We start from the raw sequence: 12,629 nt of genomic DNA, 5'->3' as shown, positions 1-12,629 counted from the left end.
CTGGTCAAATCTGACACAGCACAAGAAAACCTCGGAACTGAGGTATACTGAGATGTGTGACTTCTCAACAGCCCATGTACATTCCCAGCACTAGTTTAGTATCATTATGATGAGGCTTTACAGAAAGGCCCTTTGAAAATACATCAGGGAGTTGAGGAACTCTGGTGGTTTGAGAGATTAGGGAGGATGTGTGCCTTTGTAAGCTATTTATTGCATTTTTTAACAAGGGTAAGAATAATAATACTACTATTACACATGTAAGGTAAATAGATTAAAGATAAAAAGCTTGTAAAATGCAAATCTGAGTCCCCTAAAATCATACTGATAAGAATGACTGGCTAGGGAATAGGAAAGAAATAGGGTATCAGGTTGTGAGGTACCTGTTGTTACCTTCTCTCTGGGTAAAGAACATTGATCTAAGAGTTGTACTGTGTGTTTGTTAAGAGAGTTTTGGAGATTAGAGATAGATGGAAAACCCTGTGGTTTGCTGCTACAGGCTGTGGTTGAGAGTTACCTGGGATTTTCCCCAGAAAATTCATACTGGTTGTTCATAACTGCAAAGAACTATTTATCTTTAACATGTGCTCATTTAGTGGCCTGATTTTAAAGAACTGTCAAGTATGCATGATGGTCAGTGGGTCCAAGCCAGGCAGAGTGTGCAATGGCTCTTTAGAAACATTAGGGCTGTGTTCATGGCACAAGCTTTGCGGATGTTGCAGTGTTGGAGGCGTGCAGAGATACAATCTTTACTAACATGCCCATCTCATCAGAAGGCCGAAAGTAACAGCAGATCTAATGACAACATGAAACTTTCCTAAACATACCATGGCTTATAAGAAATGGTTTTACTGTGGCAGAATGAAGTAGATCCTTGTGAGCTGGTTTTGTCCCTGCTTGGAGCATTTAGTTGATACTATACACCCCATCCTCTTTAACATCTTCATTGATGACATGGATGAGGGGGTTGAGTCAGTCATCAGCAAGTTTGCAGATGACACCAAGTTGGGAACAGATGTTGGTCAGTTAGAGGGTAGAAAGGCTCTGCAGAGGGACCTCGACCGATGGGACAGATGGGCAGAGTCCAATGGGATGGCATTCAACAAGTCCAAGTGCTGGGTGCTGCACTTTGGCCACGGCAACCCCATGCAGAGCTACAGGCTGGGGTCAGAGTGGCTGGAGAGCTGCCAAACAGAGAGGGACCTGGGGGTGCTGATTGACACCTGCCTAAACATGAGCCAGCAGTGTGCCCAGGTGGCCAAGAGGGCCAATGGCATCCTGGCCTGTACTAGGAATAGTGTGGCCAGCAGGAGCAGGGAGGTCATTGTGCCCCTGTACTCTGCATTGGTTAGGCCACACCTTGAGTACTGCGTCCAGTTCTGGGCCCCTCAGTTTAGGAAGGACATCGAGACACTTGAACGTGTCCAGAGAAAGGCAACAAGGCTGGTGAGAGGCCTTGAGCACAAGCCCTATGAGGAGAGGCTGAGGGAGCTGGGATTGTTTAGCCTGGAGAAGAGAAGGATCAGAGGTGACCTCATTGCCCTCTACAACTACCTGAAAGGTGGTTGTAGACAGGAGGGGGTTGGTCTCTTCTCCCAGGCAACCAGCACCAGAACAAGGGGACACAGTCTCAAGCTGTGCCAGGGGAGGTTTAGACTCGAGGTGAGGAAAAAGTTCTTCACCGAGCGAGTCATTCGTCATTGGAATGGGCTGCCCAGGGAGGTGGTGGAGTCGCTGTCCCTGGAGGTGTTCAAGGGGAGATTGGACGTGGCACTTGGTGCCATGGTCTAGTTGTGAGGTCTGTTGGAACAGATTGGACTTGATGATCCTTGGGGTCTCTTCCAAACTTAGTTACTGTGATACTGTGATACTGTGATTTTTTTCTGGTGCTGAAGTCCCGGTGCAGACATGGCTTGATTGCCCTTACGTGCTTGGGAGGTGAAGGGTCAACAACCTAATGCTTTCAGGTCCTCAGTTTTTATGTTGCATTTATGTTCTAACACTAGATTCTCTTCATGAGAACTTACTGATCTTATTCTGTTTTTTTCCTTTCTTGGTTTTGAATTATTTTTCAATTATTCAGTTTCATCACAGAGCAGAAGAGCTTTAAATGAAGTAATGAGAGTTAAAGACTGCTTAAGGGGAAATAGCAGAGAGAATTTGCTTCATATGTACACAAAGTAATACCACAGTGTGATTTCTTGTCCAGCAGCAAAAATATGTAGCAGAAATGGGAATTTTTGAGAAATACAGGCAAGTAGTAGTTTTTGCTCACGGGATGACATTAGTACCACAGCTTCATATTGAGGGAAATGTTTACTTCTTACCATTGCAAAATAACACCAATATGTGTTTCCTGCTCTTATCTGATACAATAGTACCTTCCTTTGATTAAGATAAATTACTGGATTGTACCCTTTGAGTCATACTAGTGTATTAGCTACCAATCCAGCCTAAGATGATGTGATGGTAGTTGCTTGAACTAAATAATATAGACTGCATTCTTTTACCCCCTATTTAGCCTTTTAGCTCTTTGGTTTTGGTTCTTATACAGCTGCTATTTCATCAATATCTAGTTGACTGTCCTAGTATTTGAACATGTAAACCAAGAAATCACATGTATCAAAAAGTGTGAGATATGTTTTGTGCTACCATTTGCATGCAAAAGTTTACTGTTTTGATTTTGGCTTGCTAGGAGAATAACGTGTAAATTAATATGCTCATTTGTTACTTCCAGAGATGGTGGCATCAATACAATGCAGCTAATACAGTATGTTATGATGTCTGTGATGATTTATATTCCACATGCCTGCTATATTTGGGCAGTTTGCAAATACTTTGCATTTTACTTTACAAGTCCATATCTAGAGCACTACTACCCAAGATAGAAAATTACTTCTGAGTAGTTCTGAGTGTGCTTATGGATCAGAAAATTAATCCAGCCAGCTTGTTTCTTAACTGCAAAACTGTCTTTCCTTCCAAAACAAACTCCTTTTGTTTTGTGGGATATAGGTCAAATGTCTAGAACTAACCTGTAGCTGAATCCTGTCTTTTTTGGTGTGTGTGAACGAATATGATTTTTCAAGTGACTTGAGTAAGAGGAAGAGTAAATGATGACTCACCAGTGAGTCATGGTGACTCTTCAGAGGCTAAATAAAATATGTTCAGTTGATCTAAGGGAAGAAGAAATAGTTAAATTGTGAATGCCTAAGTGAAGAAATTTTATGTTGTATATTGTAGCAGGTTGGTAGAATAGAAAGGGCCTGGTGAGTGAGTCAGCTTTGCAAAACAAAGGTTGCATAGAGATAACTGAGTTTTAGAAAAAGATGAAGAATAGTGATGACATATGTTAGCATCTTACTGATGAACAGTAAATTAAACCTGAAACGAGGAGAAAGATTCTAGCAAGTAGAATAGGAAATTGTGCCCCTGTACTCTGCATTGGTTAGGCCACACCTTGAGTACTGTGTCCAGTTCTGGGCCCCTCAGTTTAGGAAGGACATCGAGACACTTGAACGTGTCCAGAGAAGGGCAACAAGGCTGGTGAGAGGCCTTGAGCACAAGCCCTATGAGGAGAGGCTGAGGGAGCTGGGATTGTTTAGCCTGGAGAAGAGAAGGATCAGAGGTGACCTCATTGCCCTCTACAACTACCTGAAAGGTGGTTGTAGACAGGAGGGGGTTGGTCTCTTCTCCCAGGCAACCAGCACCAGAACAAGGGGACACAGTCTCAAGTTGTGTCAGGGGAGGTTTAGACTCGAGGTGAGGAAAAAGTTCTTCACTGAGCGAGTCATTCGTCATTGGAATGTGCTGCCCAGGGAGGTGGTGGAGTCGCCGTCCCTGGAGGTGTTCAAGGGGAGATTGGACGTGGCACTTCGTGCTATGATCTAGTTGTGAGGTCTGTTGGAACAGGTTGGACTTGATGATCCTTGGGGTCTCTTCCAACCTTAGTTACTGTGATACTGTGATACTGTGAAAGATGCAGATTAGGTCACCAGTGGGAAAAGAGAGGAGCTTGAAACTGGCTTACAATGGAGATGAGCAGTTTATGTAATAATCATTGGATAGTCTTGCCATTAAGAAAAATAAAGCTTTTTTTAAAGACAGGTAGTTGTCTGAATCCTGTCTTCATGAGGGAATTGTAAAATATTTGATTGGATGATTGGTCTCATATTGTAATGAACTGAAAGTTGCAATGATTGTGCTAAGAGATATCCATGCAGAAGAGGAACCTCTCTTTTTCCTTCAAGGTGCACAATGGCTGAGTTAAATTCTTGGTTTTATTTGCTCAGGGAAGATGAGATTATTATGGTGAATTGTAATACCAAAAACATAATCTATAATGTTTTTAACTACTCATGCCCACACTGAGCACTTTCATACTTATTTTGTGCATTAATTGGTGCATGATGTTGCCCACAGATCTCATTTCTGGTGCTTCCAAATACAAAGTTACCAGTTTTGTCTAGGCTGGCTGGCAAGCAAGGCTCCCTGTATTGAGCTGGGGTTGCTTAGCCTGGAGAAGAGGAGGCTCAGGGGAGACCTTATTGCTGTCTACAACTCCCTGAAGGGAAATTGTAGCCAGGTGGGGGTTGGTCTCTTCTCCCAAGCAACCAGCACCAGAACAAGAGGACACAGTCTCAAGTTGCACCAGAGGAGGTTTAGACTGGATGTTAGGATTTTCTTCACAGAAAGAGATTGGCTATTGGAATGGGCTGCCCAGGGAGGTGGTGGAGTCACCATCACTGGAGGTGTTTAAGGAGAGACTGGATGAGGCACTTAGTGCCATGGTTTAGTTGATTAGATGGTGTTGGGTGATAGGTTGGACCTGATGATCGTGAAGGTCTTTCCCAACCTGGTTAATTGTATTGTATTCTATTCTATTGTATTCTAGTCTATTGTGTTCTAGTCTATTGTATTGGGTGACCTTATTACTCTCTACAACTATCTGAAGGGAGGTTGTAGACAGACAGATGTTGGTCTCTTCTCCCAGGCAAGCAGTACCAGAACAAGAGGACACAGTCTCAGGCTGCGCCAGGGGAGGTTCAGGCTGGATGTTAGAAAAAAGTTCTATACAGAAAGAGTGATTGCACATTGGAATGGGCTGCCTGGGGAGGTGGTGGAGTCGCCATCACTGGAGGTTTTTAGGAGAAGACTTGACAGGGTGCTTGGTGCTGTGGGTTAGTTGCTTGGGCGGTGTTGGATTGGTGATGGGTTGGACGCGATGATCTTGAAGGTCTCTTCCAACCTGGTTTATTCTATGTATTCTATGTATATGTATGTATTGTATTCTATTCTATTCTATTCAAACTTCAAGATTTTTCTTGATTCCCCCCACCTCCCTCCTTTATTCCTGTATTCCTGTGACATACTGGCAGTTAGGTACATGACTGTTGGGTGACATACCTCATACCTTAATGCTTTTGCTATTATTGAGAGGCCTTAGGCACTGGGGTGTCTTGTTCATATGTAGCAAAAATATTGAGGACAATAGATAGTTTCTTTGAGTCCTGGGTTCCAGCAGGCAGAGGATCCCAACTGTAAAGGGTGGTCATGTTCCAAGGAGTTACCTAATTATGGCAGTGTCTGGACAGCCTGTAAGACACAGACCACTGAAGTAACTTAGTAACTTGAATTGCAAGTGCACTGTTTACATGGTCTGTATTGTCTGCAGCTGATTTTGTAAGTGATATTTTTAGCTCCCCCAAAAATATACATGATTGTGAATTTGTTAGGTTAATGTTTTTATGAAGAACTTAAATGAAGAAAAATACAGCGCTGCCGTTCATAAGTGTCATGAGTCACTCTGAATAAGAGTACTATTTCTGCAAGTTTAATCCCACAGAACTTCCACTGACAACAGCAGGTATTTTTGCACAAGTAACATTTAGCTTCCTACTAATTTTTTCATATATTGTAGAACCATTTTTTCTGTGTTTTTTTGTACATATATATACTAATGTTAAAATATTTTCTTTTAATTTGCATTAATATTTGTCCTTTCAATGGTGTGCTTCTTTTATGAGAAGTACTTGCTCCTGATTCTTCTCTGCTAGTAGTTTCCATACCTCTGTTTATTTTTTCCAAGGTTGTTCTTTTCTTCATGCCCTTTGAAGTAAAGATACGATTATTGGAGATCCCACTATTACAGTACATCTTTAGGATGGTCTCAGGCTGCACCCAGGGGAGGTTCAGGCTAGATGTTAGGAAAAAGTTCTATACAGAAAGAGTGATTGCACATTGGAATGGGCTGTCTGGGGAGGTGGTGGAGTCGCCATCACTGGAGGTTTTCAGGAGGAGACTTGATGGGGTGCTTGGTGCTGTGGGTTAGTTGTTTGGGTGGTGTTGGATTGGTTGATGGGTTGGACGCGATGATCTTGAAGGTCTCTTCCAACCTGGTTTATTCTATGTATATTCTATGTATTCTATAGTGTCTATATAGTGTTCAAAGTCTAGAATGTAATCTTTTGGGTTCCAGAGATTTTCTGCTTTGTTTGGAAGTTTATTTTCTAACCCATATGACTGAAATTAACTTCCTAAACATGAAGTGGGCATAAACTCAGCTTAGAGTCAGCATGTATTTGTGTCAATGGCCCCTCTTGGCACACAGACATCTCATGTTTCTTTCAGAAGTTAATCATGGGGCTTGAATGGATGTTCCTGATATAGTATAATGAACAAAGGGCTGGGACAAAGGTCTCTGGAAAAAGAAAGAGAGAGGTTGAAAGGGATGAGGGGATGTGACGGTTTAAAGCTCTTCCCAGAGACCAAAAGCCCATAAGAAACAGATTTAGATTTTCCTCCCCCTATCCCTTTTTCCCAGAAGGGTAAAGGCAAATTGAGCAGGAGAAAGGCGAGGTAAAATCACAAAAAGAAATGGTCTGGAATTGGTTTGGATGTAAAAAGGTAATTTTAAAATATATATATATATATGTGTGTGTATATATATATATGTATATATCAGTAATGGGGGAGGCTACAAAGGTATAAGGAAAAGGGTAAGTAGAAAAATATGCAAAACCAGGCCCAGCTGGCATTGGACTCCCTTGATGTAAGTGGATGCAGTCTTAGGAGTGGTTTGGAAGCTGCATGGAGGTAGGCCTCACCACGTGGTCAATGCAGGAAGCAGGAGGGCAGCAGAGAGGTGCATCAAGCAGATGATGTGCAGGGGAAAGAGCAAGAACCAAGAAGTGTCTCTTTAAATAGGCTTGCTGGACAGGAAGGGGGAGTGGAATAGACCTTTGACCCAGGGGACACCTCCTCCTGGGAGGGGGAAAACCAAGTCTCTCTCTGCCCACCTGGATCAGGTTTCTTTGGTCCACCTGGAGGCTGGGTTCTTTTCACCCCCCCATCAAAAAAGGGTGTAACCTGGGACAGGGGAAAAGCAAAACTGAGAGAGAAAAAGAGAAGTGATGGAAAAAAGTCAAGTCAAGTCCTTCAATAAGAGTATGTTTTCCACTTGTAGGTGTTGAATCTGACTATGTGTTATCAAAAAATTAATTAACGTAACTGAAAGAATTAATTACCAGTTCTTTGGATGTTTGCATCTGTCTAGTGAAATACAAGACCAGAAATCTCTCCAGTGATTATGAGCTTCAGGAACAAGGGTTTGATTACTCACAGAATAACAAAGAGCTTAGGTTTGACAGGACTTCTGGCAGTCATCTAGTTCAACCTAGGTTCAAATGTTGTCCAACAGGAACAGAGTACTTAGGGCTGTGTGCCAAGGCTTTATCTCTGAGGATGGATATTCTAGCTCTCAGCAACCTGGTATGGTACTGGACCATCATTACCCACAGATGGACTTGCTCCATATCAATGCCTTTCTTGAAGCAAGGAGCCCAAAAGTAGCCACAATGATTGAAGTTCAGACTCAGAAGTGGTGAGCAATCACTTCTCTTAGCTTGGTCACTACATGCTTGATGATGCAACCCTGTATGTGATTGACCTTTAATGGTGAACTGCTGATTAACAGTCAAAGGATTCTCTAGCTTCTTGTCTGCAAATCTGTTTTCTGGCTGGTCTGTACCACTGCACAGGGTTATTCCAATCCAGGTAGAAAACACCACAGTTGCTTTTGTTCAATTCCTAAGGTTTCTGTCAGCCTGTTTCTCCAGCCCATCAGTGAATATCAGCCTTGCTCTCCAAAGTATTGACTGCTCCCTCCAATTTGGTGTTGGTCACCAACTTGCTGAGTGCACTCTGTCCTATCATCCAGGTCATGAATAAAGATAATTAACGGTGTTTGGCCTAGTGTGGGTCCCTGACAGAACTTGCTAGACACTGGCTGCCACTTGGACTTTGTACTGTTGGTTAGAACCCTTTGAGTTTGGCAGTGCAGGCAGTTTCCCTCAGATCTGCATATTCAGTCTGTATCTCTCCATTTTTTACTCAAAGGCTACAAAAGGAGAGCAAGTCAAAGACCAACAACATTTGTTGCCTTCCCCTTCCTCCTCCACAGTGCCAGAGTCACCCTTGGTAAATCACAGAATCGTAGAATTGTTTCAGTTGGAAAAGAGCTCTAAAATTGAGTACAATCATCAAACCCAAACATGGGATATTAGCAATCACTTGTCCATCACATGGCTGGTAGTGGCTTCCAGGGATTTGCTCTGTAACTATTTCAGGAACAAAGGTGAGACTTGTACCTTCCTGAATCTTCTTTTTGCCCACCCTGAAGACAGGTGTGACATTTACATTTTTCTGGTCATCAGGAACCTGCCCTGATCACCACAGTGTTTCAGTGATGGTAATGTTTGCTATCTCCCTTAGCACTCTCAGGTACAATCCCACCTGGTGCTGTTGACTCCTGTATGGCCAGCTGGGCTTAAGAACGTACTCTCTTCTGACAAGAAAAAGGCTGAGCTGCTGGACTGATACTTTGCCTCAGTATTTGATAAGGATACAAGTTGCTCCATAATGGTTCAGCTCCTGGAACAGGAAGACAGGCCTACTATAAGGAACATCTGAGAGAGTTAGGTTGTTCAGTCTGGAGAAGAAGAGGCTGAGGGGAGAATTCAACACCAAAACCTGATGTCTTTCAAAGCATACATCTGTGGTGCATATGAACTTACTGTTTCAGGAGAAAAGGTTCATCGCTAAGTTTCCTCTAGCTAGTTTCTGCAGATTGTCAGGTAGTGATCATGCTGGCCTTCGAATTACACACGTCACTACCCTGGGGACTGGACTGGTGCTATCTATGATGTCTATTGACATAAGTGGTGATTTTTAACATTTAAGAAACCTTTCCACATTCTCTAATCTCTTTTTTTAAAACACACTTGCTGTCATGGGAAATTCCTTGTTGTACTTTCCCTTCTTATGACTGAGTGTGCTCTTGCACGTGAAATCTCATGTCTGAGTTGCTACTTGTCACAGGAGTGAGAAACCTGAAAAGCATGCCACAATTTTGGTACTCTCTTAGGTCATTTGCCAAGAGTAGAAAGAAATAGTTTACAATTCCTTTTCTAAGAAGGCAAAAATTGTTTTTTCCTTTGTTTTTCTTCTCATTTCACTTACAAATGCTAATTTGTTGCAGTGAGTCTACAATGGAAGCACCTATGAAGAAGAAATTTTTTTTGGTGGCCTTCTTGGAGCCCTGCCTAAACTAGATAATTTGAATGTATATTAAGAATGTGTTGTGTGTATTTTTACAGGTGATTTTTGGTTATATAAGAAGACTTGTATGCAAAATTTAACATTTTCCAGTAGCTTTTGAGTTAGCATTCCATATAAATGCAAGTGTGTCTGTGTAAAACAGATGGTACTAAAAATGTCTTTATAACTGAACTGCATTTTGGTCCTCAGAGACTTTTCAGCAAGTTGAACTTCATATATAACAAACAAAATTATAATGAAATGCTCTTAAGCCACAGCCCATTAAATGAGTAGAAATTATATTTGAAGAGGTTGGGTTTTTTTCATAGCTGTGGGTTTTGGATTTGGCAGTTATTCAGGAAATGTAAGTTTTAATATTCAGGCCATCATTTCACATTGTATTACTCCTATCAGTAGTTCCCCTGAAAGGGAAATTATTTTTGAGTGATGACTTCAGGTTATTTAGATCCTGGCTTGTGCTGTTTGCAGAATTCATGCTGAATAAAATAAGATTCCTTTCATGCAAAGGCCTGTGGAAAATGCAACTCCAGAAAGTTTTGATAAGATGATGAACAGTGAAAAATCACCCCTTGCAGCACCCCACGCCTGTCAGACACCAGACAGTATAGGATCGCAGGCAAGGACTCAGCTGGGACAGATGTGCACTCTGCTGATAGCCTCCTACTGCCTGCTGCCTGCAGTTTGCTGCCTGGAGGTCACTGCGATCGCAGCTCCGCTGGTGGAGCAGGCTGTGTCTACTTGAAGTGAGCTTTTTGCCTTCCCTCTCTCCATCCTAGGAAGTATTTTTCTTCAAGGATCTCCCATAGCCATGCCTTTGCCACTGATTCTGCTGTGGCCCCTCCCATTGTCTTTACATGGTTTAGTTTTCTGGGTGTTTTGTGATGAGGAACACAAGCTTTGTATCTGGGTATATAAAGAAATACACTAGTTTATATGTTCACGAGCTCAGTCTAGGTATCTGGTAGTGGTAACAGGTGCTTGAGTCTTAAATTCTGTGGAATAGCTTCCAATGAGAGGTTAGTAATTTAATGAACATCTTGTGCTGTGATTAAGGTAACCAGCCTGGATGTGTTCCTTTGTGATCTGGTTTATGCAATCCTGCTCTGGTAAAGGGCATTGGACTAGATGATCTTTCTAGGTCCCTTCCAACCCCTAACATTCTGTGATTCTGTGAAGTGAGTTATTTGTAGGGCCATGGAAGTCACTGGCAAAGAGAAGCTAAATCAAACTCAATAATCCCCTCTTAGATACTACAGTCTATGCCAGTCTACTCATTCCTTAAGCTTGGATAAATAATAGGAGCTTGACTTAATAAGTGAAGTGGTTTCCATAACCTCGTTACCATTTGTCCATTTGAACTGAAGAGATTTTGTTCTGGTGCACGAGACTGCTGCTATTCTTTCTATGTGCTGTATTTTATAGAAACAATATGCTATTAGAGTGAACATGTTGACTTCTCTGCTGCTTCCAGTCCTAAATATTTGGAAATAGGATATTTTTTGCCACCTGTTCTTCTCATTTGCTAATGAATCTACTATCCTGAATGCAAATACCCAAGGATTTGTTCTCATGGAAGACCTTTTCTTGCAAGGTGGTGTTAGGTTTTGATTGTTATGTACCTAGAATTAATTACTTTTGATTGTTTTACACTACTGTTGCTGGTATCATTCCTACTAACCACTTGTGTCTTTCTTTTTGCAGCTTGGGTCCTGTGTTTGCACTGTTTGTACCGTTTTATTCCTCCATTCCAAGAGTGCAAGTGGCACAAGTGTTAGGCCACTTTTCTATCACAAACAAGACACTGGTCTACATACTGGGTTTACAGGTATGATATGTACTAATGTAGTGGTTAGTATTTTTGTATGCTTATCTATGAATTATGATGCTTACACATGTGTGATTCCATATTTGTCTCATCAACTACAACACTGAAAAACAAATGTTTCTAATATGCATTTCTATACACTGAAGTGGTGGACAAGTGATCTGTTCTGCCATAGTCTTCTGTCTTGCACACAAAGACAGTTTTACAAATATTTTATTTTGGTCAACAAAATTAACTAGATGAAAACAGATGAAAACAGAACCCAGTGCTAAGGCATATGAATCATTCACCTTTCTATTTTGCTTATATTCTTGATTTTATTTATTTTTCTCTCGTCTATTAGAGGTTAAACAAAGCTGTAGAATACAGTATTTTTCTGTAGTAAGACTGTTGGTAAATAATTGAGATTTTGGCTGAATTTCACCTCTATATGAATTGATACTACTTTTATATCAAGCAATACCATGTGACAGGTAATTTAAAATAGTATAACTTAGAGTAGAATACATAGGATACATAGAATACATAGAATAAACCAGGTTGGAAGAGACCTTCAAGATCATCGTGTCCAACCCATCAACCAATCCAACTCACCTAATCAACTAACCCATGGCACTAAGCACCCCATCAAGTCTCCTCCTGAACACCTTCAATGATGGTGATTCCACCACCTCCCCCAGCAGCCCATTCCAATGGGCAATCACTCTGTATAGAGCTTTTTCCTAACATCCAACCTAAACCTCCCCTGGTGCAGCCTGAGACTGTGTCCTCTTGTTCTGGTGCTGGCTGCCTGGGAGAAGAGACCAACATCCGCCTGTCTACAACCTCCCTTCAGGTAGTTGTAGAGAGCAATAAGGTCACCCCTGAGCCTCCTCTTCTCCAAGCTAAGCAACCCCAGCTCCCTCAGCCTCTCCAAACCCCTCACCAACTTTGTTGCTCTTCTCTGGACTAGTTCCAGCAAGTCAACATCCTTCCTAAACTGAGGGGCCCAACATCATGTAGTATGCTGTTAAATATTAGTGGAAAAACACAGTAGATGTTAAAAAAAACACCACACAACAACAAATCACACCACCCACCCCAGCAGCCTATAAATGAATGGATATTCATGTCACAACCTGAATTACGAAATAGGAGATGTGTGAACTTATGAGAAATTATACTGGTTTTTATATATTCTGGGGACTCAAAA

General features: G+C 41.7%; 1 protein-coding gene across 1 annotated transcript in view; it reads left to right on the top strand.

Moving 5' to 3' along the window:
• UBAC2 (UBA domain containing 2) overlaps nt 1–12,629 on the top strand; it is a 113,287-nt gene that overhangs the window by 65,135 nt on the left and 35,523 nt on the right. The window contains exon 5 of the mRNA XM_054162972.1: nt 11,314–11,437. Coding sequence (XP_054018947.1) covers nt 11,314–11,437 — 124 coding nt within the window. The remainder of the gene's footprint in view (nt 1–11,313; nt 11,438–12,629) is intronic.

Source organism: Dryobates pubescens, chromosome 7 (assembly GCF_014839835.1).
Source record: "Dryobates pubescens isolate bDryPub1 chromosome 7, bDryPub1.pri, whole genome shotgun sequence".
Taxonomy (NCBI): Eukaryota; Metazoa; Chordata; class Aves; order Piciformes; family Picidae; genus Dryobates; species Dryobates pubescens.
Note: the sequence above shows the minus strand (reverse complement) of the source record. Positions and strands in the feature narration are given on the sequence as shown.